This window comes from Halichoerus grypus, chromosome 6, assembly GCF_964656455.1.
Source record: "Halichoerus grypus chromosome 6, mHalGry1.hap1.1, whole genome shotgun sequence".
Classification (NCBI taxonomy): Eukaryota; Metazoa; Chordata; class Mammalia; order Carnivora; family Phocidae; genus Halichoerus; species Halichoerus grypus.
In genome coordinates this window covers 7,983,412-8,010,338 of record NC_135717.1, presented here as the reverse complement: position 1 = coordinate 8,010,338, position 26,927 = coordinate 7,983,412, and the positions used below count along the sequence as shown (strand labels likewise).

The following is a 26,927-nucleotide window of genomic DNA, read 5'->3' as shown; positions in this document are numbered from 1 at the left end:
AAGGGGGAAAAAAAGAGAGGGGGAAACCATAAGAGACTCTTTTTTTTTTTTTAAGATTTTATTTATTTATTTGACAGAGAGAGACACAGCGAGAGGGAACACAAGCAGGGGGAGTGGGAGAGGGAGAAGCAGGCTTCCTGCGGAGCAGGGAGCCTGATGCGGGGCTCGATCCCAGGACCCTGGGATCACACCCAATGACTGAGCCACCCAGGCACCCCAAGAGACTCTTTTTTTTTTTTTTTTAAAGATTTTATTTATTTATTTAATTGACAGGGAGAGAGAGAGAGAGATACAGCGTGAGAGGGAACACAAGCAGGGGGAGTGGGAGAGGGAGAAGCAGGCTTCCGGCTGAGCAGGGAGCCCGATGTGGGGCTCGATCCCAGAACCCTGGGATCATGACCTGAGCTGAAGGCAGTCGCTTAACCAACTGAGCCACCCAGGCGCCCCCCCAAGAGACTCTTAATGATAGAGAATAAACTGAGGGTTGATGGAGGGAGGTGGGGGGGGTAGGCTGGATGGGGAATGGGGATCAAGGAGGGCACTTGTTGTGAGGAGCACTGGGTGTTTTATGTAAGTGATGAATCACCGAATTCCACTCCTGAAACTAATATTGCACTGTATGCTAACTAACTAGAATTGAAATAAGAATTTGAAGAAAAAAAAAGAGAGACACGTAGCCCGTACCGTCTGTGTGTGAACGGAAGGCAGAGAGCAGGGGGTACGAGGGGCCGGAGCTGGTCCCAGCTCGCTGGGTTGGAAGGTTGAAAGGATGGTTCTCAGTGATGGGGATATGGCCAGCCTGGGCTTGCGGAGGAAGAGCCTGACTTCTCATTCTGGCTTTGAGGGGTTTCCGGGAGAGAAGTGTGGGCTGGGGAGTGGTCCGGGTCCACCTGGAGGCTGGGAGTCTGCAGGACGCGGGCCCCTTGAGGGCTGGAGAGCCTCCAGCTGCAGGCAGGGCAGGGACTCGGGGCAGGCACTGCCCTGCAGTGGTTATGAGCTCCCAGCCTGGGGCATCTGGTTTACTAGCTGGGTGATCTGGGGAAGTCACTTAGCCTCCTTTGTAAATGGGGCCGTAACTTTCTAGGGTTGAGGTGAAGGTTAGTTGGGCCAGCCCAGCTAAAGCCCTGGACATAGTACCTGGTCCATCGTAAGCACCAGTGAGGCTTGGCTGCTGGACCGTTAGCCCTGGGATGGCAGGCATGCGTGTCTCTTGTCTACTGCTATAACCCGAGCACCCAGCATCACACAGGATGGGCTCAATAGATATTTGTGACATGAAGAAACAGGAGGCACAGGGCGTCTGTCACATCCTGCAGAGGATGTCGGGGTGCCCCTGAATGAGAGGGAGCAGCCCCACCATTTGGGCTTGGTGCAGTCCTTCTTTCACTCTTGCTGGGCAGGGTGGAGGGCAGCAGGGTGGAGGTCCTGGTGGGCCCTGCTGCTGCATCTCTGCTGACTTCTTACCTGCAGGGTTCAGGGGGAAGGAGCTCTGGCCCCACTTGACCCCGTGCTCTGACTCACACTGGCTTCTGAGCCCACCCAGAATGACTCTCCCAGCCGTCGAGTCCTCCGCCCGGGCAGGGCCTGCCCCCACTGTTCACTCTTGGCAAATGGGACCTTCCTGTTTCTAAGAAAATGGCTTTAATTGGTAATTATCTCCTGTTTTTATATAACGTCTTTCATCCAGGTGCCCGTAGCACCCAGCTTGTTAAACTCAATCCTTAGAAGGTGCCGGGACTTCAAACAGTGTCCCTGGTACTTCGGGGTGCCTTGCAGGCTCCCCACAGTGTGAGTACCCTGAGGTCAATGTAAGGCGTCGGTTGCATCTCTGTGCCCCAGGGTCGGGTAGGAGCAGGATCATGACCTTGGGAGGCTTCCCTACAAACCCCAATGTGCCCGGGGTCTGAGGTGGGCAGGGAGAGAGGGAAAGCCCTTGTCTGTCTTTGTCTTTGAGAGTTCAGTCTTGTACGCACACGACCCCCACCCCCTGCTCTGATCCCACAGGGCTGGAGACCCCTCCACAACCTTTATTCACTCACCATTCATCTGACGATATTAACTAAGCACTTATTATATGCCAGGTTTTAACATTTCCTCCCCTGGTTGCTTCTGGGAGCAATGGGGGAGCTCACTACCTTGTATCCCTCTCTAGGTGGAGTAAAACCTAACTTCTCCCTCTGCCCCAAGCCAGCCCAGGCTCACCTGATTCCTGCAGCTTTTCCTCCTACAGAGAGAGAGACAGAGACAGAGAGACAGATTTATTTTAAGGAATGGGCCCATGTAATTGTGGATGCTATTAAGTCCCAAAATCTGCAGGGTAGGCCGGCAGCTAGAGACCCAGGGGAAAGTTACAGTCTGATTCCAAGGGCAATCTGATGGCAGAATTCTTTCTTGCTGAGGGGAGGTAAGTTTTTGTTCTATTAAGGCCTTCAACTGATTGGATGAGGCCCACCCACATTATGGAGGGCATCTGCTTTACCCAAAGTCCACGGATCTGATCCCATCTAAAATACGCATTCACAGAAACATCCAGAATAATATTTCACCAAGTATCTGGGCACCATGGCCTAGTCCAGATGACACACAAAATTAACTATCACGGTCCCCCAGGCAGGTAGATGGGGAGGTAGGACATCCAGGCCAGAGGGCCCTCCCCGCTTTCCCCCGAGGTTGGGATTTTGGATGGCAGGACAGTGTGGAGGAAGAAAACTTGGAACACATGAAACTCTGCAGTTCATCATCTGTAGGGAGGCATCCTCCTTAGGGGAAGGGCCCTCCTCCCACCCTCTCCCTGTTCCCCACTCCCCATGCGATCCCTCTGTCTGATGCATCCCGGGCCTTGCCTTCCTGTCCTGGATACTCCTCCCCTCCCCTCCGGCGAAAGAAATTCTCACCCTCTGGCTCTAGACCAGACAAGGCACAAGTGGTGGCTTTAGGGGATTTTAGGTCTCCCACCAGTCTCCACAAGAGCCCCCCGCCCCGCCCCTTGCCCTGCCCTCCGCTCTGCCCCCGCCCGCTGAAACAGACAGTGTAGGTAATCAGGGCATTTGTTAATGAATTTAACTTTTTTTTTTTAAGTAGTCTCCAAGCTCAATGTGGGGCTTGAACTCAGGACCCTGAGGTCAAGAGTCCCATGCTCTACCGACCGAGCCAGCCAGGCGCCCCTCTATGAATTTTAACTTTAATTCAAGTCCTTCCTTCCAACAGAATGTTGCTCCTAAACTTCCCTGATAGAGCACTTCTGACCCTCCCCATCTGCACCCCACCCCCCCCACCCCATTCTGGTGCCTTGTTTGGGATGAACGTGGGCGCCTGGGCCCAGCTGGAGGGAGCTACGCGATCGTCCTCAGAAGGACAAGAGCGACGCACATCTTGCCAAAGCGTGCACTGTTTTCATGATTTCTTTCTCAGAAGAACACAGGCCAATTTCAAATCAAGGTGAATATACTACCCTTGGTAGTGTGGCTTTGGCTTTGCTCCCTTCGGAGGGGTGGATTGGCCGGCGGGAGCCCGGCTTGATCACAATAAACCTGCCCCAGCAGTAAAGGGCTCTCTTCTCTTCCCTGCAGGGATGGACCCAACTCGAATCATTTGCTTTTTATTCTGAGTCTGGGCCTATTGAAAGGTGGGCAGGTTTCAGTGCCTCCAGCCACACACCGAAATAGAATTCCTGTGTGATATTTTGTCACTTGCTATTTTTACTTATTATAATGTGATTGTCTTTTGATATCATAATATGCACCTGAAATATGATTATAACTGCAATGCAGTATGTTAGCGTGTGAATTTGACATAATGTAACTTATCCCCATTAGAGAAAATGTAGTGCCAACTGTTGTTGGTGTTAGTTGCTGTTGATAAAGAAGGCACATCAGTCCTCAGAGAAAGGATGGAGAAATTTAGTTACATTAAAATGGAGAACTTTTATTCATAAGAAGATATTCTATTTTTTTATTTAGATTTTATTTTATTTATTTATTTGAGAGAGGGGGTGGGGAGAGGAGCAGAGAGAGAGGGACAAGCAGACTCCGCACAGTGCAGAGCCTGACGTGGGGCTCCATCCCATGACCTTGAGATCATGACCTGAGCCAAAATCAAAAGCCAGATTCTCAACCGACTGAGCCACCTGGGCACCCCCATAAACAAGACATTCTAAAGAAAATAAAAACACAAGCTGTAAATGGAGAAAATGCCAACAAAGGCTGATATTGAGAATAAATAAGGAATTCCTGTAAGTCAATATGAAGCAAACCCAATAGAAAAATAGCCAACAGACCAGAATAGGCATTTTATATAAGGATTTAAAAAAACGACCAACAAACACAAGAGGACAGGTCCAACCCCATGAAGTAATCAGATAGTTGCGAATTAAGATCGCTGCGTGTATTAGCTTCCAGGAGCAACTGTAACAAAGTGCAATAAACTGCAGGACTTCAACAATGCAATGTCATTGTCTCTCAGCTCCCGGAGGCCAGAAGTCCAAGGTCACGGTGTGGGCTCATAAGACCACAATCTGAGGTCGGGGAGGGGGGCTCGGTGGAGGATCCCAACATATCTATTCAGGGAAACACAATTCCACCCATATGCCATTAGATACCAAGTAGACCCCTTGAATGGGCAAGAATGAATGAGTCTGGCATTAGGCGTTGGAGAGGATGGGGCTCATACGCCAGAGTCTCATACCCAGCTAGTGAGACTGAAAAGCAATACAGCCATTTTGAAAAACCATTTGACATTACCCTGTGCATTTCTACTTCTCACTATATTCCCAAGAGAAACTCTTGCTCACGTGCACCAAGAGACCTTTGTAAGAATGTCCAAGGCAGCATTGTTCATGACAGCAAAGGGGTGACCATGGTGCTATGGTCATGACCATGGTTTATGAGAACAAGCCACATACAGCTTCATATGACAACACAGATGAATTGCGGTGTAATGGTTAGCTATGGACACGATAATGCTGCATAACAAATCACCCCAAGTCTCCAATGGTGAAAGTGACAGTCCTTCATTCTCATGTATCTACAGCTTGGCTGGGGTTCGGTTGATCTCGGCTGATCTAGACCGAGCTTGGCTGGCAGCCCTGCCTCAGCCAAAAGTCTGTGGATTGATGAGCACCACTCTGCTCAAAGATGAAAAGGCAGGACTTGAATTTTTAAACCTTACAGCATGACGTGGCCAAGCCCGAAGTCTCGGGGCAGGGAAATAGTCTACCCACGGTGCTGACCTGTGAGGTGAGAAAGATTGGAGCCAGTCATTCAATTTCCCATACTTAGTAGTATAATGTTGAGTGAAAAAGCAAGTCCCGGAAGACTTTTGCTGTACTTGTATATTAAAGTTTAAAAATAAGCAAAGCAAGGGGCGCCTGGCTGGCTCAGTCAGTAGAGCATGTGACTCTTGATCCCAGGGTTGTGAGTTCGAGCCCCATATTGGGTGTGGAGCTTACTTAAAAAAATAAAGAAAGAAAAAAGAAAAATAAACAAAGCTAAACAATATATTATGTAGGCATACATGAATATGTAATAAAATAAAAATAAGCAAGAGAGTGATAAACACAAAATTCAGGATGTTTTCTGACAGATGAATAGGATAGACGTTTTTGGTGATGTTCTAGTTACTGGGTCAGATGGTGGGTTCATGGGTGTTCATTATATCAATCAATCAATCAATCATTCAGTTAAATGAAGAAAAAGAAAATGCCAAGCATGAGCCAATGATGAGGGTGTCCCATGAGCAATAATCATGATGAATCCAGTTCTGTAAACCTGAGGTCTGAGAAATTCTGCTGGGCCATCTGCTGACTCACAGCCCCAGCCAGACCCAGACAATGTCTCCCGAGTTCCAGCAAACTCTCCTTCAGTGTATCTGTTTCTCCCACAAAGTCGGCCAGAACTGTATTCAGAACTCTAGGATAGCACCAACCCAGAAGAAAGTGGAGAGGGAGTCTTTCCTCTACTTCACAGAGAGCGTCATCCTGCTGGGATAGCAGTCCCACAGGAGAGGTCAGTTGGGTGGCTGGACCAGCACCCTCAGGACATGTATCATATTTGGTTGAGAGAAGGAGATGAGAATATGCACCTTGGAGAAGGCTTGCCATGTACAGCCATCTGGGTTGTGCACTGCTCAGCTGCAGAGGTCACCATTTCTATTGTAGTCTAGGTTCTAGGTGGATGCAGTACATGTAAGTATCCCCCTGGAGCAGTGCATGGTGTCCCTGCCTCAGTGACTGGCTCTGGAGGTGTGGGAATGAAGGTTGAAACATGGGGGTCACTGTGGGCCATGTCCAAGGAGCCTTGGTCTCCTGCAGCAGAGGCAACATTCAGAATCACTGGACACCTGGGATTCTAGGTCAAAAGGACTGGTCAGATTGAGGCATGGAATCAGACAGAGGCCAAGAGGGGAACCCAGGGCCCGGGCAAAGACAGGAGAGAGACGAAGGGCCGAAACCTGGCTGAAACAAGGTTCTGATGAGACCCTCGGCCTCCCCTCCTGCCATTCCTTCCAGAAGCCAAAGTTCTGCACAAGCGGGACACCCCACATCCCTTGAAAGTGGCAGGGAGAGAGGCCGAGAATAAGGCATAAAGAACCTGGCTCCTTGTGGAACTGGGGGACCCACTGAGGGGAGCCAGGCAGCCTCACTTCGGGGTGAGGCAGACCCAGCATTCCTCGGGAATTCACCTTCTGGAGGCTCAGTGACATAATGTTCCGCATATACATTAGGGCCGAGGAGAGTTGGGCCGCGCAGTTGAAATTGGGGGGAGTTAGGGACCTTGTCACTGACAGCCACGTCCTCTGCCAATGACCAGACAGGGTTCGTAGCCACGGAGGATAAGCACCAGTCACGTTCCAGACACAATGCTCTTAAGCCTCGTGACAAAACTTGCAAAGGGAACGCCACTCGTTCTGTGTTCCGGGTGAAGACACGGTGACCTTGGGGAATTTGAGTGATGTGTGAGGTCACAGAGCAGGTGCAGCTGGCAGGACTTGCCCCCAGGTCTATCTGATTTCAAAGTCATGCTCAGACAGTGGCTGTCCTGCCAGGCTCCCTACAGATCAGCCCATGAGCCTGGGCAGCACGGAGGGATGTCTTCCAGGGAGGCTCTGCTCTCCACTGTCCCCTCCACCGTGGGGGGTCCAGCTTGTGTGTGTGTGTGTGTGTGTGTGTGTATGGAAGGGGGTGGTTCCTGGCTTGGTGAGCTCCCTCACAGGGTGACTGAGGTCTGGCTGGAGTCATAGGTGGCTGCCTGGGGAAGGAAGCCCCATTTGCAGGTTCATTTCTGGGGGAGGGTATGTGGGGGGCTTTAAAAAGCAGCCCACTCACCGCCCAGCTTCTGATTGACCCCACCCCAAGCCAGGCTGGGGTGGAAGCTTCTGGATGCTGGGCGACCTGGCTAATTGCTAAGCAAGGGCAGCAGGGTGTGGCTTGACATAATTATAGTTTGTTCTGTTGCCTCTGGCTCGGCTCACTGGAGAGGGTGTGAGGAAGCTCCAAGCAGCAGAAAGCACATATTAGTACAGCAAATTGGGCCTGTTTGGCAGCCTCCGGGGCCCTGGGAGGGCCCCAAGCCCCGGCACTGCCTGAGCCACCATGTGGTGCCGGGATGCCCCACGTCTTGGGGAAGGCCCATTCACCTCCCCTTGCTCTGCTCCTAGGAAGCCCCTGGGGGTTGGGGTGTAAGCCTCCCAGTGGCACCCTGACCCGCCCTTCCCTGCTCCAGGCCTCAGTTTCCCAATCTGTCCAATGGGATAAGGGCTGCCCGCCTCTTTGTGAACCAGGGGGCCTGGCTTCTCATCTCTGCTCTGGCCCCTTTCTACACTCAGGCCTTTCGGCTGTGGAGAGAGAGTAACCACCTGCCACACTGTCTGGCCCCAGGTAACTTTCTGGAAAGCCTTCCTGGGCTCACATACTTTCTGAGGGACAGAGTCCCTCCAGACTGGCTCTGAATTTTGGCTCCTCTCCCTACCGGGTCGGTGACCTTGGGCCACATTCTGAGCTCCCGGAAGCCCGGGCCGGCTGGGAGGGGCAGTTGTAGATGTGCCTGCCAATTCTTCGGTGCATTCCATCGAGAGGTAAGGTCTATGAGGTCTCTCCTTGCCACTGGGTAGGCTTTGGTGACTGCTTTGACCAAGAGAGTGGCATAGAAGTGTCACTCTGTGACTTCTGAGCTTAGCTTGCAGGAAGCCCCAGGCTTCCACCTTATTTGCCAAACATGGGAGCCGTCAAGCCTTGGATGGTTCCGGCACCAGCCGCCAGCCATCCCCAGCTTGATGTCTTCCCAGCTGTGGCCTCAGATGTTATGAAGCCGACATAAGCGATCCTCGCTATGCCTTTCTTGAATTTCTGACCCACAGAACCTGTGAGCGCACCACTGTAATTCGGGATGATTCTTTACATAGCAATAGCTGATAGCCCAAACGATGGGGTTTAAGTGCGGTCATAGAGGGAAAGTTCTTCCCGGTGGGCCAAGGTTGGAAAGGGGTGGTGAGCCTGGCTACAGACACCAGGAGGAGGGAAGATGGAAGCTGTAGAGCTGAGTGCTGGTCCTGGCTGGTAAACAAAGCTGCCCCAGTGAGGCTCCCCACTAAAGCTGCTTCTCTCCAGCTGAGAGCCCCTAGCCCCTCAGCCACGATTCATGTGACTACATGCTGCTATCCTCCAAAAAGCACCCTCCCTAAAGCACAGTACTAGGAACAAGCTCAGGTCTTCTATTGTTTGTGTAGGTCAGGGGAAGGTGGCACGGTCACCTCCCTGGATTGAGGACTTAGACCTCTATTAATGCAGCCCAAGGATAGGGTCACTTTTATAACCACATGTCTCAGTTGAGCTGACTATGAACTACAGTCCCTAGGATGCTCCTGTGCTGTTGAGTCCCTGCAATAACTCAGCCCAAGCTGGTGCTCGGTCCAACCAGCCTTGTGGCTACCTTGGCTGGGAAGACATGTCACCATCATTCTCTGGGTGTGTAATGCTGCACTAAGAGGCCCATGCTTCCATGGCTGGACCCCTGAACTCTCTCAGTTGTAACTGGTCACCAGGCCAACCCTGTCCACCTCTGCAGCCACTTGGGTCTGAGAAAGGAGATGTGGGCGCATGGGAAGGATCTCCTGCAAGCTGGGGGTCAGGAGGTCTGGGTTCTGATACTCGCTTCTCCCCATCCCCACCCCCCATCACATCCTCAGTAATGAAATCAGAGAGTGAGCAGAGGGGCAGTTCCCACCCCCCACCCCACCCCAGAGACTCTCCAAATAAGCTCTAGGAGGCAGGGCCCCAGTACCAGGGAAGTGCATGTTCCTGGAGGATGATCCTCCCCACTCAGAATCCAGAAGGGGCCACTGCATGCCCTTTCTGGCCTGCCCAAGGCAGCATGGTTCCATGGGTTTCCCCGTCCCTACTCCCGAGTGATCAGGGCCAGAGTCTGGGTCAGGCCAGAGCAGCCTGTAGTTAATATTGCAGGCAGACAGCAGACTTAGAGCCAATTAGCTGTTTTCTCCCTCTTACCCCAAAGGAAATTGCCTTTTGCACTCTCAACTCCCTAATTACCAGATGGGACGACCGAGATCTTGAAGACAATTAGGGGGAGGTCTGTCTTTTCCCAAACTCCCTGGTGTCCCCTCCTCCCCAGGCCCGCCCCTGTCTGGAGCCTTCCTCTAATTTGGAGCCACTTAGAAAAGACAGGGAAACCTTTAAAGCAAAGAAGAATGTCTCCCGGAATGCCTCCTGCCAGTTTTATAGCTGTAGCCGGGCGGGCGGGCTGGCAAACACGCTCGCTCTGCGGAAGCACGAATGATGCATCCGGTTCAAGGGGCCTGTGGCTACAGCATCCTGCTGTAAAAAGAGCTGCGGGTTTGATGGTTGAAGGGGGACAAAGGGGCAGGATTCCTCTGTCCAGTGGGCCAGGAGTCACCCTAAACCGAAGAGGGAGCCTCCAAGCCAGGTCTGGGACCTCTTTACCTGGTCCTGCTTGGGTCACCTCTGGATGGTTCGGCCGCCACCTCTGAGCCGACCTGGCCCCTCTGCTCCCCTCTCCTGCCTGGCCCCTCACATTATACGCCGTCATATCTGGGCAGCTCTGTGGGCGCTCTGGGATGTTCCATACATCCGCCTGCTCTTCTCGCAGAGCGATGACAACTCCCATTTTGTCCTCATCCTCAAGTCCCAGTTTGATGGACCCAAGCCCCTAGTGCTTCCTCTGAATGAGTGATGGGGCTCTGTCCCCTCACTCTTGAAACCATACCTGTTTTTTTCCCTCTGTGTCTGCAGTGCTCAGCACTCATAAGTACTCCATAAATATTTGATGAATGAATGGATAAACTCAGCATTGTCTGACTGTGTTACTAAAATGATTCAAGCCCAGGGATTTGTCAAGGATGAGTTTTTAGTCTCCCAGAACACCAGGGTGGGGCCACAGTAGATAATCAACGAGCATTTGCCAATTTTGAGTTGCCTTTGCTTGGGGAAGTGGTAAGCTCCCCATCACAGCCGGTGTGCAAGCAAGAGCCACTTGAGAGAGTCTGCAAAGGACACTCAGGGTCTAGCAGGGCTAGGTGGGCTGGATTTAGGGGGCCAATGGATTCCACTGGGTCTCTGAGATCCCTCTAGCCAGAAAGTCTATGACAATGATTCCCCACATGGAAGGTTATGTATGAACAACCCCTGGGAGCCTGATTTACTGAGGCCCCTCTGTGCTCCTAGTGGCCAGGTGGCTGGAGGCCAAGGAGCAATGATGATAAGGCCCCAAGCCCAAGGGAAAGGTAGGTAGTCGCTGATCTACAGAGTGGAGGTCAGAGAGAAGCAGTGATTCCAGTGGGAGAAGGGAGGGGAGGGAAAGCAAGGAGGGCTTCTGGGAGGAGGTGAGAGGTGATAGAAAGTGGGAGGATGGAGGCATGGTTGGGGTGGGGGAATATGCTCCAGGGTCAAAGGTTTGGAGGAAGGAGATTTTGCAAATCATTGGGAAAGTGGTGAAGGTCAAAGTGGTGGCCGGCTGACCGTGAAGAGTTAGAAGGGAGAGTTAGGGGTGAGGAGTAGCAGGCGGGGTCACCTGGCCCACCTTGCCCTCTTGTGGTGGGGGTGACACCTGTCACCCTGCAGGCGGAGGGCCAAGGCCAAAGGCAGTTGATGTCTTTCAAGCTCCGTTCTAGGTTTGGTGACCCCTGGGAGCTCGCGTTGCCCTCTAGAAAGTGGGGTGCTCTTCACAAGGGGCTTAGTACTCCTCTGAGTTCCCTGGACTGGCCTGGAATTCCAGTTTGGAAGCTACGTACTCCCGGGAGGCCCCCGGCTGAAAGCACAGACCCCTCTGGGGTCTCTCTGACCCCCGGAACCGGCCACCACCCTGTGGTCCATGGGGCCAAACAACAGACTCGCCCAGCCGCACCTGGCTGATGGGCCGTGAGTTTTATCAGCATGGGGGGACCTGCTTTCCAAACCCGGGCCCTCGACTCCAGAGGCCAGCTCGTTTTCATGGCGCTTCCCCTGCTCGGGGCCGCTGCAGGCCCACCCCCCGCCATACCCCTGCTCGCCCCAGGGACAGCTATTCTCCAACCATCTCTCCCGTGACTTTTCACAGCCTCTACCGGCTTTCTGAGCAGCTCTGCCTGCTTTTGTAGCATGGAGGAGGGAGGCCAGGGAAGGAAAGCAGCGGGACAAGTTGGCTAAGCCCCTGGAAGCCCTGTTGTGACTTACCCGCCTCTCACTGGCATTCCCTCTTGCATTTCCCTCCTCCCGGCAGGCTGGGGGACTCTCCGCTCACCCGGGACCGTCCTGAGCCCCCTGGAGCCCCTCCAAGGGTGAGAGGCCTGGGCGGTGATCCCCAGAGGCAGGAGTTCAGCGGCATCGAGCCCTTGCGCAAGGAGGCCTCCGGCCAGCAAGAAGCAGGTGTTAAATCCCCAGATGGCCAATCTCTCCCCATTCAGCAAGCCCAGAGCCAGGGGGCCCCAGGCCCAGGCTCGTGGACCGGGCAAGGAGAGGCGGCTCCCCGTAGCCGGTGTGGACAGTGGCCACCTGCCCCGCCACGTGGACCCAGAGAGGGGCAGGCACCTGCCACACTCACACGGCCCATCTCCCACTGCAGTCAAGCAGGACTGAGACCTGCAGCCCTCCTCACGTGGTTGGGGTGGGGGAACATGGAGCATGTGGTTGGTCCCTGCCAGGGGACGGCACGGCAGTCCTGACGCCAGCTCAGGGTGGAAGATTCCATCATAGGTCCCAGAGAGGTCAGGAAGGTGAGCATTGGGTTGGGCAGAATCTTCCAGAAGCTCCCTTCTGGAACCACTAGAAAGAGAGACTCATCCTGGCACCCCGGCTTATCAGCCTTGGATGAGTGACTTCACCCGTGTGAGCCTCAGTTTTATCACCTGGAAAATGGGGTAAGGATTCGCTGTGAGGTCACGTGTTTTAGAACATGGCTGACCTTCTGTGTTTTATAAATGTTAGCTACTCCTCTTATTGTCATCATCACATTCCCTCCTCCAAGGCAGGGATCAGCGGTCGTGGGGCCTGGAGGCCTGGAGACCAGCTCCGGGGACAGTTAAGCTGTGCAGTACCTGGTGACGGGTAGGCTCACTTCCTGAGCCCTGCATTGCCGGCCCTGGCGGCCGATCAGACATGGCGGGTCCCACATGGGAGCCAACTTGGCTGGACGGCCGGGGGCTGCTGGGCTGCACTGGACACATGGGGGCCTGCCAGGGGCAGGTGCAGACTTGGCTTGGCACATCTCCTGGAGAATTCTTGGGCTGGGTCAGGCCTGGTAGGGATGGGCCCCAGCCGGGGATATGTGTGGCCAGCGTGGAATGGGGATCTGATTTCCCAATTCTCCCTCGTTGGGGTCACGTCCACTTTTCTTTTGTCTGTCTCTTTGCTTTTTCAGCTCCCCAGACATTTTCAGTGGCCCGAGGGCTGGAGGGGGTCATGGTAGCCCTGGTAACCAACTACAAGGCGGAAACCCTCTCCCCAAGCTGACTGGGGGTGACACGTGCTCGCCATTTTTCACCAGAGGACAGTGACCCACTCACAGTCACAGAGCTCAAGGGGTCGGGCCTTGTTGCAGCCTTGAATTTTCCCAGCTGGTTTGGGTGGCCCTGCCTTGGAAAGTCCTGACCTCAAATGGCCCAAGGCCAAGTCCTCCCAGCTGGTTCCAGGCCTCAATATACTGTGTGTTCTCGGCCAAGGGCCCCTTCCTGGGCCTCTGTCCCTTGGGTGCAGAGATTCGGTTGGCCCAGTACAGGCAGAGATCCTGTGGTTTGGACAGTGTCTGGACCCCATCCACTCTGAATGGCCCCAAACAGGTGCCTGGCAGGGAGGCCTCCATCCTGTCCTTTGTCATCCTCCAAACTGTCGTCCGGACCCAGAGCACTATTTAAAGGGCCATCCCTGAGGACCTCCAGCCCTGCGGCGACGAGAGGGAGCTCTCCAGACCATGGTAGGCTGGGACTGCCCTGCCTCCTGACCCTGACCTCATTCCTCAACTCTGACCTCATCCTGCGACCTTGACTTCATGTGTGACCCTGACCTTCACCTCATGCCTGAACTCACCCTGACCTTGACCTTGCTCCTCTTGCTGACATCCTTGACCTTGACCTGATGTTGTCCCTAGGCCTGACCTTTTTCTTCACCCTTGATGTTATCCCTGCACCTGACCCACCCTGGACTGTCCTTAATGAGCAGCCAGTCTATCCATGTAGGTCCCAATTTGCATCTCTGCTTCCTGGACTCATCGGGGGGCTGCCGAGGTGAAATGGCAGGGGAGGTAGGAACGAGGAAGAGGACGGTAGAAGGAGACAGGGTGGGCGAGGCTTGGAGGTTTCATGGCAGAAGCAGGACTCTGCTCCCATTAAGAGGACATGGTTCCCTGGGGAAGCAGGGTTGATATTCCAGGATCGCCTGGGTCCTCCACGGACTGGTGTGAGGCCTGCCCTGCTGCCCTCCCCCTGTCTCCAGCCTCTTGGGTGTCCCCGCAGGCTCTCAGTGGCACGGCTCTTTCATGTCCCTGTCTCACACCTTCACTCTCCCTCCTGGCCTGAGAACTCTCACCTGGCTGTCAAGCCTCAGCTCAGAGGCCACCTCCCCCGAGAGGTCTGCCCTGAGTGCCCCAATGGCATAAGGGCTTCTCTGTGTTCTCAGTGTCTGTCCATCCCTCCCTGATCATCTGTCTCCCTGCTGGACAGGGGGATCCTTGGGGACAAGGCAGGGTCTGATTTAGCGCTGGGTCCCCGGGACAGGGCACAGGGCCTGGCTGGAGGTCAGCAACGGGCACCTGATCAATGTCCCGATGCTCTGAGGTAGGCGTCATCTTGGTTTTATAAATGGCGAAACTGAAGCTCAGAGCAGGCAATTGATGTTCTCAACATCGCAGGGCTGCTCAGGTCTGGGTGAACCCCTTCTGCCCCGAGGTGTTCCCTTCGGAAGATGTTCGTTTCTTTAGGGGCACATTGTAAAAGGCAATTTCCAAGACGGCTGGGCTGGGAGAGCAGGGGGGCCGCTCAGGGCCCTGGGGCTCAGGGTGCCCCCGGGGAGTCCGAGAGAACAACCCAGTCCTCCCTTGGGGGCTCTGGAGGAGGGCCTGGCACACAGTGGGGCGACGGTCCACGACAGGGACATGGAAGGCTGGCTGAGACAGGGCTGGGGGACACCCAGGCCGAGGGCAGGTCTGAGGAGAGAGAGGGCAGTGTATCCCACAGACGGAAGTGATTGTTTTTTATTAATCAGAGGGAAATGTGTATGTAATTATGTGAGATGAGCCCCGCAGGGAGGTTCCTTTCTTTATGATGTCTGAAGGGATTTATAAATATTACAGAGGTTTTACAGCACATAACGTCCTGGCTGCCCTGCGAGCCCCATTTCAAAGGATTAGTGGAGACAAAGCACCCAGTAAAAGCTAATTATAAGTCAGCCGTTACTGCTGCTCCTGAGCCTGGGAGCCGGAGGGGAAGTGGGGGTGAGCGCGGGCTGGGGGGACAGGCGTGAGCTCGGGGAGGGGAGACCACACAGGGGCCCGGGGCGGGGGAGGCAGGGGAAGCCCCCGCTCTGGGGTGGGGTGGGCAGAGGCTTGGTACCACTGACATGGAGGCAGGGGCACTGGGCTGGGGGGGACACCCCACTTGCCCCTCCGGCCCTGTGAAGCCCGGGCTGTGCTTTCCCACCTCACGAGCCAAGTCTGAAAGTCCTTGGTGATAGCCACCGAGGGCAAGGTCCCCTGGGGGGTCTTGGGGACCCAGAGCTTTCAGGGAATGCTCAGTGGTGGGCTCTCAGGCCCCTGATACCCTGAGAGAAGCATGTGGAGGCAGGAAGGCTGGCCAGAGACCCTCCGTGTGGGGGGTCGCCTGCTCTACCTGCGGTGGACATGGGTTCTGAGCTCTGGGCAGACGTTTCCCGATGGAGCCGCGCTCCGAGCTGGGCCCTGGGTGGGCGCAGGGGAGCCCCGAGGTGGGACGGCCGCAGGGAGATGTGGGTGGACCGTGTCCTCTCCGCTATACCGCCTGGGCTCCCCCCACCGGGTCAGGAAGCCGCTGACCAGCCTGTGGGGTGGGGGCCCCCAGGTTTCTGGCCTCAGGCTGGACAAATGCCCCCCCTTATCCACAAGGCTTCCTTAGGAGCCCTGTCTGTCTGCTGCACCCTGTGGCCCAGGGTGGCCGTGTCGTTCAGTACCGTGACACGCTGGGAGGGGAGGCGTGGGGGGCGGGCGGGGTGCACGGCTGACCTCCGGCGGAAGGCCGTCTGCAGTAGCCCATCTGCCACCTCCCAGGCACCCAGAAGAGCCCGCAAGAGAGCAGAAGGTGGAGCCGGCTCCAATGTCTTCTCCATGTTTGATCAGTCCCAGATCCAGGAGTTTAAAGAGGTTGGTCAGTGCCCTCTGGGGCCACCGGGAGGATTAATGCAATGCATGGAAACACTCAGGGGGCTGGCAAGGCCCGGGTCACCCTCAGTCCCTGGGGGTGATGATGATGTCACTATCCTTAGAGGCCTCCATGGTGTGCCTCCGAGCCCAGAGACGTGACTTGCGGTCTTTGGGCAACCCCCGCCCCTCTCTACCTGAGCCTTTGCTTGCTGCGTGACCTCGGGCGAGTCCTTCTGCTCTCTGAGCCTCAGTTTCCCTCTCTGTAAAATGGGGTTGCTGCAGCATGAAGTGAGGGATGGGCATGGCATCCCAGCTGCGTGCTGGCGTGCGGTGGGAGCTGAGCGGGTCAGCCAACGCTCTCGTGCTGGGGCCGTGCTGAGCCAGGACACCGGCTGGCCAGAGGTTACCCAGGCAGTGGTGTGCAGGACGACAGTCCCTTGGGGGAGCAGGGTTCTGGGGAGGGGCCTGGGCTTGGGCGAGTGGGTAGGAGGCTGCTCAGTACCCATGTCTCCACCAGGCCTTCACCATCATGGACCAGAACCGGGATGGCTTCATCGACAAGGAGGACCTGAGGGACACCTTTGCTGCCTTGGGTGGGTGACCAGCAGCTGCAGGGGCTCAGGGCTGGGGGCAGAACTGAGCCCAGGCCTTCTGGAAAGAGTGGGTGCCTGGGGACAGGCCAGGGCAGCAGTTGTAGTGGTTGTGAGGGGTTTGGGTGCCCTGGGGGCACAGGGGAGGGGTGGCCTGTGACTGGAAGGTATGATCTGGGCCGAGGACGCAGGGAGGGCAGCAGGTGCACAAATGACCCCTGCAAAGGCCTGGCTTAGGAGGCCGGGGTGGGGGAGGCAGCCAAGAGAGCAGTGGGAGATGCTGGGGGAGGAGGCCGGACACGTCTGCAGGGCTCAAGGCTACCGGGTTTCGGCTGCCAGGGGAGACTTTTGCCCTCTCTAAGGGCCCAGGGAGAGGACTTAAGGCATGAATGGGGAGGGAGTTCAGGTCAGGGGAAGGGGGCATAACTAAGTCATGTCTAAACTAAGCTTTGAGCTCTCGGAAATGTGATTGTCCGCTGGGACCATGAGGAACCCCAAGTCCACCCACCCCCAGATGACCTCCTCCCAGGGCACATGAGCTCTGAGCTCCAGGTCTTCTGGCCCCTATGCACCTGCGCTTCAGCTTCTTTGGGCCTCAGTTTCTTCACCTGTGAAATGGAGATAATCACCAACTTGCTCTTCTGTCCAGGGAGGCCGGGGTGGTAGCAGGGGGCGGGGGCAGGGGGGTGGGGGCAGCCCAGTGCTAACTGTGGCTGAATGTGTCCCCCTCTGAAGGTCCCCCAGCAGGTGGGCAGGGCCTGAGGGCTGAAGGGGGGGGATGTGGGAGAGTAGAGCTGGGAGACCCTGCAGGAAGCTCCCTGGTCCTGAGCTCTGCTCTCCTGGGCTGCCTGCAGGCAGGGTCCCCTCTGTCCCTCATTGTGCTCCTGGGTGTCCCTCCCCCTCCACCAGGCCGCATCAATGTGAAGAACGAGGAGCTGGAGGCCATGGTGAAGGAGGCCCCTGGGCCCATCAACTTCACCGTCTTCCTGACCATGTTTGGGGAGAAGCTGAAGGGTGAGTGAGGCCCCAGGTGGCCCTGGGGAGGGGCTGGGCAGCCTGGCTCTGTGTGCAGACAGCTGGGAGTATGGTGTGGCCCCAGCTGCCAGCCCCCTGGGCCCCACCCCAGTTTCCACTTCTACACCAGGGTAGGAGTAGGGCCTCCCGGGGTCAGGAGGGGACAATTTGTGTGAAAGCCCTCCGCCCACCAGGGGCCCCAGCCTCACTTCCCTACCCCTGGGCTCGCCTTACCTGCCCTGCCTCACGGCCAACAGGAGGAGGGTTACTGGGAGTGGGATTCTGGAAGTTACTACGACTGACCCCAGCTCCGGGAGGGTCACTCACACAGCTTCCAGGGAACAGCTCGAGGGGCTCAGAGGTGTCACCATACGAGTGCCAGGCACCCGCGCATCAAAGTGGCGGGGATGGAACCCTAACCACGACTCCGGGCTCTAACCATGGCGCCTCCCGAGATGCAGCATCGGGCCGGGGGCCTGGGGTCAGGGCAGCGGTCCAGGCAACTCTGTCCCTTTCTCTCTGGGCCCCGGGGAGCTACCCTCTGCCCCTTTGTAGCGTTTTCCTGGGCTCGAGGCTTCCCTGGGCAGAGGGAGGGGGCCAACCTGGGCTGAGGCTGCCCTGGGAGGTGAGACTCCTCCCCACTCACCCTCGGGCTGCCCCTGCCGCATGCCCTCCCACCGATCCCCGGGGTGACCTTGGGCCAGGCTTATCTGCTTTGCACCTCCATTTTCTGTCTGTAAAGTGGGGGTTGTGTTGGTTTCCTGAGGCTGCCCTAACAAAGAACCACAAACTTGACAGCTCAAAAAAGCCTCAATGTGTTCTCTCAGTTCCAGCGTCTAGAAGTCCGAAATCCGGCAAGAGGCTCCATCAGGGGCTCGAGGGGAGAGCCCCATTTTTTTTTTTTTTTTTTGCCTTTTCTGGCCTCCGGTGGCTGCCTCGCTCCAATCCCTGTCTCTGTGGTCCCACCGTCCCCTCTTCTGTCTGCCCACCTTCCTGTCCCTTACTCTTAGAAGGACACTTGTCACTGGATTTAGGGCCCATTGGGATAGCCCAGGATGATCTCCCCATCTCAACATCATTTCCTTACATCTGCAAAGGCCCCTTTTTCAAATGAGGTGACATTTCCAGTTTCCAGAGATGAGAACATGGGCATATGTTTTGGGGGCCACCCTCAACCCACTCCAGGGGTGACCCTGGCCACATCACTGATTATGTTTGGCGAGAAATCCTAATAGTCTCGTGGGTTGAGGCCAGCTGGGAAGTATAATAACCTCTACACACCCTGTCCTGGCTGATCCTGGAGCTAAAGGCCAACAATAGACCCGCCCTCCCAGGGAAACTGAGGGCCAGACGTGGGGCCCGAGGGGAGCCTGGAGCTGGCCCTCCTCTGGGAAGCTCATTAGGGCTTATTCCCAGGACCGTGGCCTCCTCCTTGAAGAGCTCAGAAGCCTGGGGGGCTGGGGCAGGGGTACGCTCCTGGGAAAGACTTGTGGGACTCTAGCCGGTGACTCTACGTGGGAGGCCTGAAGCTCGCGTGGGTGCACGGCTGAGCTAAGAGCCATGACCCAGGGCCAGGCGGGGCCCCATAGGGGCCAAGAGACTGCAGTTTTTTCTCAGTTTTGCAGGGGTCCCTGCCAGAGTCCAGCTCCAGCCGGGGTGGGTCTCTCGTAGGAAAGGACGGCGTCGGCGAATGAGGAGACAGACACAGGATCAGGGTGCAAGCATCTCCTCCTGACAGCCTCGGAGGAACTTTATTTATATGTTAGGATATTTTTGTTTTTCCAAATCTTAGATCATTTTCTGGATTACAGCCATAGCCTTCTTTCATTTTTCCTTTGTAATGATTAACATGACCTTTATTGATTTCCGCTTATTGACTCCCGCTAAAACTAAAAAACAGTACGCAAAGAGAGAGGTGCTAGACAGAGCGTGACCGTCTTGTTATTTTGTTCTATAGAAACTAATTCTTCGTGGAATTAGTTGCATTATGATTGCTTAGATAGGCGTAACTAAGATGAGTAGTCACTTTATCATGAGACCCCAGAAATATTCCCACAATTACAAAGATTGCCATAAACAAAATGAAAGAGAATAGCAGGAGCCAGCTGCGGAGTCTCCTGTTTTCAGGATCGTCCCCCATACTTGGACCTTGTCAAACAGCATGAGCAGCTTGGCTCGCGCCAGGTCCCAGGCCTGGGGGCTCCGTCTGAGCTTGTCACGTGAACTTAGCTGAGCCGGCACGCTTGGCCAGCAGCGGGGACAGGAGCTGGGGGGCTGGAGCAGGCCCCGTCATCCCTCTAACTGGGATGAGGACACTTGGTCACGTGATTCCCAATGGCCACTCTGTGGCCCATTCATTTGTGTGGTTTGCGGTCCGCAGAGCAGAGACTCTCTCTGTGGGGAGAGAGGGGAGGATTGGACTGTGGTCACTGTGCGGACACTGGGCCTGAACCTGGGGCCGCTGGTCCTCAGGAAGGTGGGTTGGAGCCAGCCCGCCCCAGCAGCGAGGACTCTTCACATGCCCTGGGAGGCCAAGACCTCCCACCAGCCCCCCACCGTAATCCCTGGGGCACCCCCTCTCTGCTTCCGAGGCCAGGCGGTGAGTGCCTGGGGCTCTGCCCCAGAGGGACCCTGGGCTGAGCCTCTGGCCTGGGCACACGGGCTCCCTGCTGCCCTCGGCGGAGGAAGCCCACGGCTGTGCCCTCCCCGATCTCCCAGGCCAGCGGTGCCAGCCTTGCTCCAGGCTCGGCCCCTCGCTCGGCCTCAGAGTCGCCGAGTGACTCAGATGGCATCCTGTTGGGAGGAGGCCCCAGTCTGGCAGGTGGGAGCACAGAGCAGCAAGGAGCTCTGGAGTCCAGTCGGCTTCAGACCCTTCCTCCCGCTCTTCGTGGGGACCTCAAGCAAGGTCCTCTGTCTCGGTTCCTTCTTTGACAAACTGAGGACATCGATACCTACCACACAGGGTGTTCTGGTGGCGGGGGTGGGGGTGGGGTCCCAGGAGCCAACATGGCACAGAGCACTCAGAGGGGTTTGCGACCGTGACCCATCAGTGTTTGACCCGATCTTTACCATTAATGACCCGTTTTGCAAGCTGACCCTGGGAGGTGGGCAGCAAACACACCTTTTCCTCCATGTCACTGGTGACAGAGCTGAGCCTTGAGGAAGGAAGGGGACGTGCCTGGTCTGCAGTGAGCAGGGTGGCAGTGTGAGAGGGGAGAGAGCATCAGGGAAGGGTCACCAGGTCGCCGGCTGTCATTCATAGCTGTGAGGCCTTGGGCCAGACCCTGCTTCTCTCTGGGCCTCAGTTTCCCCATCCGTACAACCAGGGGCTAGCTAGTCCATCCCGTTGTGGTCATAGACATTCCTTCTAATGACATCTTTCCCCCAAGCCCACACCGGGGGGTTGGGGGGGTGACAAACCAGAACTGCTCTGCCCTCCCTCCAGCCCACTGCCCTCCACCCGCCCCATCTCTGGCCTGGACCATCTTGCAGACCCTCCAGCGCCCCTGCTCAAGCCCAGCCTTCAGCCCCCAAGTACAGCACAGTCTTTTTGACCTGCCAGCTCTCATGCACATCTTGGGTCACGAGGGAGCTCCAGAAGTGCCCCCACCCCAACCCCACCTCACTAATCTGAGCTTCAGTTTCTTCGCCTATAAAATCAGGCCAGTCATCAGGAGAGTTAAGCATATAGTAAGTGCTCAGTTGGGGTCTCCATGTACAGCTGAGCAGGCTGCTCATAACTACACACAGTGCTCTTGGTCGTTCCTTCTATTCCTTCTCAGAAATCTCCCTTCTCTTGCTCCCACTGTGGAGTGGAAGTTGGGGAGGAAGCCCAGCCCCTAGCCCCGGCCTGTGCTCTTCACCCTATTCTCTCCCTGCCTGTATGTGCTGTTTCTAGGTACGGACCCGGAGGAGACCATTCTCCACGCCTTCAAGGTGTTTGACACCGAAGGGAAAGGTTTTGTCAAGGCTGATTTGTAAGTCCCCTCTGCCCTTCATTTGGTTTTTCTCTCCCCAAAGGCTCAGGTGATCAGTGAGCTGGGGTGAGGTCAGGGTGGGTTGCAGCCCAGGCTCCTCCCCCACCCAGCTCGGTCAGTGTCTGGCCAGGAGCCAGGAAGGCACTGCCCTGCCCAGCTCAGCCATCGCTCAGTGTCCCCCCTTCCCCTCTCTGGGACCCAGTGTCCCCATTTCTGTGTGGAAGTGTATAGGGAGTGTGGGGTCACCAGGGGTGGGTTTCCCAGTGGTAGAGGTGGGCTTTGAAGGGCAACGAAGGGTTGCCTAGGCTGGGGCAGGGAACATTCTAGATGCCAGAACATAGCTGTGAAGGGACAGGGCTTGGCGTTTGCGGGGCTGGTAAGGGGGCGGCTGGAGGGCGTGGGGGAAACTGGGTGGGAGAGGCTGAGCACAGAAAGGGTCTGGGTGGGGCAGCTCATGCAACAGGCCCTGGACTCCGGGTCTGCCCTGGGGGCCACTGGGCTGGCATCACGGAGGTGGGGACCCCGATGTCCTCTGTGCCTCAGCCCAGTGAGAGCACTGAGCAGAGCCGAGGGTGGTGGGTGGGGCAGCCTGCCCAGGGACTAGGACACTGAACTGTCCCCGGGGAAGTCCCTTCAGAGCCTCCGAGGTCTCACTGGGCCTGTGGGTGGCCTGGGGCAGGCAGAATTTCCTCCCCAGGCATATGCTTCCTGACTGATTACTGTGATGCTTGAGGCCTTGGCTTTGAGGCTAGATTTGCTGCCCACTAGAATCATCCCATAATGGGGGCGGGCGGGGGAGGGCAGGAGAGGGCGGGGGGGGGAACCAGGGGGGAAACCAGAGAAGGTCCATCTTGTCTCTCACACCTTCTCACCACCCCCCACCCCCCAAAGTTGTGAGGCCCATGCTCCCCAGGGGTAGGTGAGGGGTTGTTCAGGGTTCCTGCAGGCTGGGGCCCTCTCCTTCACCCCTCCCTCAGGGTCCATGTTTCCCACAGCCATCTTGGGGACCCCCAGGAGACACTGAGGGCAACCCCGGGAGTGGTCTGGACCAACCCCTCTCCTGGCACTCACCCTCACTCCCCCCAACACCAGGCCAGGAACACTTCAGGGACCCAGTTTGGGAACCGAAGGCCTCAGCCCTGGGGCTATCGGACCTGGAAGACGTGGCTGCCCGCCAGGCAGGCCACAGAGGAGGCTCTGGCTGAAGCGGAGTCTGTGAACAGTCCCCAGCTCAGAGAGTCGGAAACTGTGACTGTCCCACAGTAACATAAATAATGGAAAATGCGCGTCGGTCCTTAGCGGGCTGGCCTCTGCCGGCGCCACGGGACACTTGGCGCTCAGGCCTGGCTCGGCCCTCTGATCCTTTCCCTGCCCGCTGTGCCCCCCGAGAGGCCGGGTGGGGGGAGCCCTCCAAGCTCCCGGGGCATCAGGCCTCTGGAGCGTCACCTCCTGCTCCTCCAGGCCCCCGGGCAGCTCTGGCCCCGCACTGTCACTGCCGGTCCTGACATCTCCCGAACCTCAGCAGTTTCTCTGTGAAGCGGGCTCACAGCCCTGGCTTCCCAGGGCTACGAGGAGCAAAGGAGACCTGGGCAAGGCTTTCTCATGCCTCGGCCGAGTGCAAGCCCCTTGTACTCTCGAAGGCACGATGCACATGTCCGCGCAAGTCCCTGGCTGAACCAGCAGTGCATCTAGAAGAGATCGAGGGGTCCATCTGAGGCCGCACAGACATCTGGCCGGGGTCCTCCTGGGGCACAACGCCTCCCCACCACCTGTCCGCTCTCACCCCCCCCCACCCCGGGATCTGCATGTGCACACCTGGGGTGGCCCTTCCCCTGAACCTGACCCTTCCTCTTCCCCCTAAGCAGCATCAAAGAGAAGCTCATGACCCAGGCCGACCGGTTCAGTGAGGAGGAGGTGAGTACGGGTTTTCCAGGACACTGCCTAGAATCTTCCGGGGGAGGTCCTGCCCGGCCCAGGCCCTTCTCAGCAGCCCCTCCCCGAGAGATGGCTCTTCTTTAGACGCTGACATCATGACCCCTCTGACTCCTTGGAGGACGACAAGGATGAGTGGGGCTGACTGCAGGCCCGTGGCCATCCCTGCCTCCATCTGCAGAGAGGGGAGCCACGTTCTGCCTGACGCCCTCGGGTGACACCCGCCCGACTCTGGTCCCCCCTCCACCCGAGTCCAGGCTGACTCCCTGCTCCTTCCCCAGGTCAAGCAGATGTTTGCGGCTTTCCCGCCAGATATGTGTGGTAATCTGGATTACCGGAACCTGTGCTACGTCATCACACACGGAGAGGAGAAAGACTAGGAGGCCAGGGACCCCCCAACGCTTGGAGGCAGCAAACACCTGCCATGTTTTGGGGGTGACCCCCGGGGAGCCCCCTACAGCCAATGTGTGCAAAGGAAAGGCTCCCCTCGTCCTGCAGCTCAGGGGCAAAGCGAGAATAAAGAATGCTAACAAGGCCTGAGTTTTCGTGATTAATGCTCCGGCTGGGGAGAAAGCGGAACACTCCTGCGTTGTTGGTTTTTCCAAAACTTTTTTACTTCCCCGGCTTTGCTCAAATGTTCCTGATGAGCTGGTGTTTAGAACTAATTGACAGTTTTAATGATCCCCAGCTAGGCCACAGGACATGCCTTCATTTAGGAAGCTTTTATTGAGCACCTAGGGCGTGCCAAACCCCCGTGCCGGTCCGGGGGACACACAGACGAGCCAACCCTGTCCCTGGGACGGAAGGTGGTGCAGTGAGCAGGACAAGAAGTGGGGTGGGGGCACGGGGAGAGGGGTCAGAGCAATGCTCCCTAGGAGCTGGGCAGAGGCCAAGAAGGTAGAGACGAGGGGGCGGAGCCAAGAGATGTTTAAGGAGCAGGTGAGGATTCCTTAAAGAGGACACATGTCGCACCAACCACAAAATGAAAATGCGTTAAGTTGGACTTCATCAAAAGTAAACATTTCCCCTCAGCGAAAGACACATTGAAGAGTGTGAAAAGGCAAAGCCCAGTGTTGGGAATAGATTTTGACAAAGATCTCATATCCCAAATATACTTTTAAAAAGTCCTAGGGGCGCCTGGGTGGCTCAGTCATTAAGCGTCTGCCTTCGGCTCAGGTCATGATCCCAGGGTCCTGGGATGGAGTCCCATGTTGGGCTCCCTGCTCAGTGAGGAGCCTGCCTCTCCCTCTGCCCCTCCCCTTGCTGCTGCTCACACACTCTCCCTCTCTCTCTCAAAAATAAATAAATAAAATCTTTAAAAAAAAAAAAGACTTCATGGAGAAACATTTTTTAAAAATCCTACACATCCTTAATGGAAAGCTAACAACCACAGACACACACACACACAAGTAAATGCCAAAAAATAGTCTCCAAATGGCCAAGAAAGACCTGAAAAGATGCTCAACTTCAATGCTTGTAAGGAAAATGCAAATGAAAACCTCCTTACAGAACACGCTCACCAGAATGGCTAAAGTTAAAAAGATTGACAACGCCAAGTGTTGGCAAGGATGTAGAACAAACAGAACTCTCGAAGTTGGGTCGCAGGAGCGTGAAGTGGGTCAACCCCTTTGCAAACTGGGGCAGCACTTCCTCCTGAAGTTAAAATGGATACATTTCCTGACCTAGCACTCCCACTCCTACACAGAGATCGCCAGAAATGTCCATCACATGTCCTTCGAAAGACAAGTGTGAGAGCTCACAGATCTATAAGAGTCCCAAATTGGAAACAAGACGATGATCTTGATCTCAGGCTTGTGAGTTCCAGCCCCATGTCGGGGATAGAGCTTACTTAAAAATAAAATCTTTTTTTTTTTTTTTGAGATTTTTATTTATTTATTTGACAGAGAGAGAAATCACAAGCAGGGGGAGCAGCAGGCAGAGGGAGAAGCAGGCTCCCCGCGGGGCAGGGAGCCTGACGCAGGGCTCGATCCCAGAACCCTGGGATCATGACCTGAGCTGAAGGCAGACGCCCAACTGACTGAGCCACTCAGGCATCCCTAAAAATAAAATCTTAAAAAAAAAGAAAAAGACACACACAAAAGAGAGCATACTTCTTTCTTCAACTTTTTAAAATGATAGCATACTGGGGCGCCTGGGCGGCTCAGTCGTTAAGCGTCTGCCTTTGGCTCAGGTCATGATCCCAGGGTCCTGGGATCAAGCCCCGCATCTGGCTCCTTGCTCGGCGGGAAGCCTGCTTCTCCCACTCCCACTCCCCCTGCTTGTGTTCTCTCTTGCTGTCTCTCTCTCTGTCAAATAAATAAAAATCTTTAAAAAAAAATAAAAATAAAAAATAAAATAAAATGATAGCATACTTAAAAATAACTTTTATTAAGATATAATTCATATACCATAAAATCCATCATTTTAAAGTATATAATTCAGTGGCTTTTAGTATACGCACAGGGCTGTGCAACTGTCACCACTATCCATATCCAGGATATTTTCATTGCCCCCCCAAAAAAACCCATTAGCAGTCACTCCTCATCCCTTCCTGTGCCAAGTCGCAACAACCCCCAATCTACTTTCTTTTTCTGTGGATCTGCCTATTCTAGACATTTCATATAAATGGAGTCATACAGTATATGGCCTTTGGTGTCTGGCTTCTTCGCATAATGTTTCCATGGTTCGTCTGTGTTGTGGTATTTTTCCTTTTTATAGCTGAATAACATTCCATTGTATGGCTAGACCACATTTTGTTTACCCAGTCATCTCTTGATGGACATTAGGGATGTTCCCACTTTGGGGCTATTATGAGTAACAGAGCTGTGAACATTCATGTGCAAGTTTTTGTATGAGCATGTTTTTTGATTCTCTTCTAGGAGTGAAATTGATGGGTCATATAGTAACTCTATATTTAACTTTTCCAGGAATTGCTCAACTGCTTTTCAAAGCACCTTTTCAAAGTGACTGCACCATTTTACATGCCCACTGGCAATGTTCGAAGTTCTTCTACTTTCTTCACATCCTCACCAGCACTGTTATTTTTGTTTTTTTTTTTTTTTTTAAATTAACAAAAATTTTTTTTTAAGTAAGCTCTACATCCAATGTGGGACTTGAACTCACAACCTGAGATCAAGAGTTGCACGCTCTATCAACTGAGCCAGCCAGGCGTCCCACTGTTGTTTTTTTTTAAATAGCCCTCCTAGTGGATGTAATGTGGCATTTTATTTTGTTTTTGATTTGCATTTCCCTAACGATTGATGATGCTGAGCATCTTATCATGTTCTTATTGACCATTTTTATATTTTTTTTTTTGAAAAATGTCTTTTCAGCTTTATGGCCCATTTTTAAATTGGGTTATTTATCTTTTTGGTTGCTGAGCTATAAGAGTTCTTTATATATTTTGATACTAGGTTCTTTAGATACATGATTTGCAAAAATATTCTCCCATTCTGTGGATTCTCTTTTCACTTTCTTAATAGTGTTCTTTAATGCTTGTTCTTTCTTCTAAGAGTTTTATAGTTTCAGCTTCTGCATTTAGGACAATGAGACATCTTGAGGGTTTTGTTGTTGTTGTTGTTGTT

The 26,927-nt window shown here is 55.0% G+C and overlaps 1 protein-coding gene across 1 annotated transcript in view; it reads left to right on the top strand.

Annotated features, from left to right (window-relative positions):
* MYL10 (myosin light chain 10) overlaps nucleotides 1–23,859 on the top strand; it is a 33,247-nt gene extending 9,388 nt beyond the window's left edge. Inside the window, exons 2-7 of the mRNA XM_078074054.1 lie at nucleotides 15,738–15,830; nucleotides 16,348–16,423; nucleotides 17,330–17,434; nucleotides 21,333–21,411; nucleotides 23,277–23,325; nucleotides 23,625–23,859. Of these exons, the coding sequence (XP_077930180.1) occupies nucleotides 15,738–15,830; nucleotides 16,348–16,423; nucleotides 17,330–17,434; nucleotides 21,333–21,411; nucleotides 23,277–23,325; nucleotides 23,625–23,723 (501 nt within the window). The 3' untranslated portion in view covers nucleotides 23,724–23,859. The remainder of the gene's footprint in view (nucleotides 1–15,737; nucleotides 15,831–16,347; nucleotides 16,424–17,329; nucleotides 17,435–21,332; nucleotides 21,412–23,276; nucleotides 23,326–23,624) is intronic.
* Nucleotides 23,860–26,927: the final 3,068 nt, after the last annotated feature.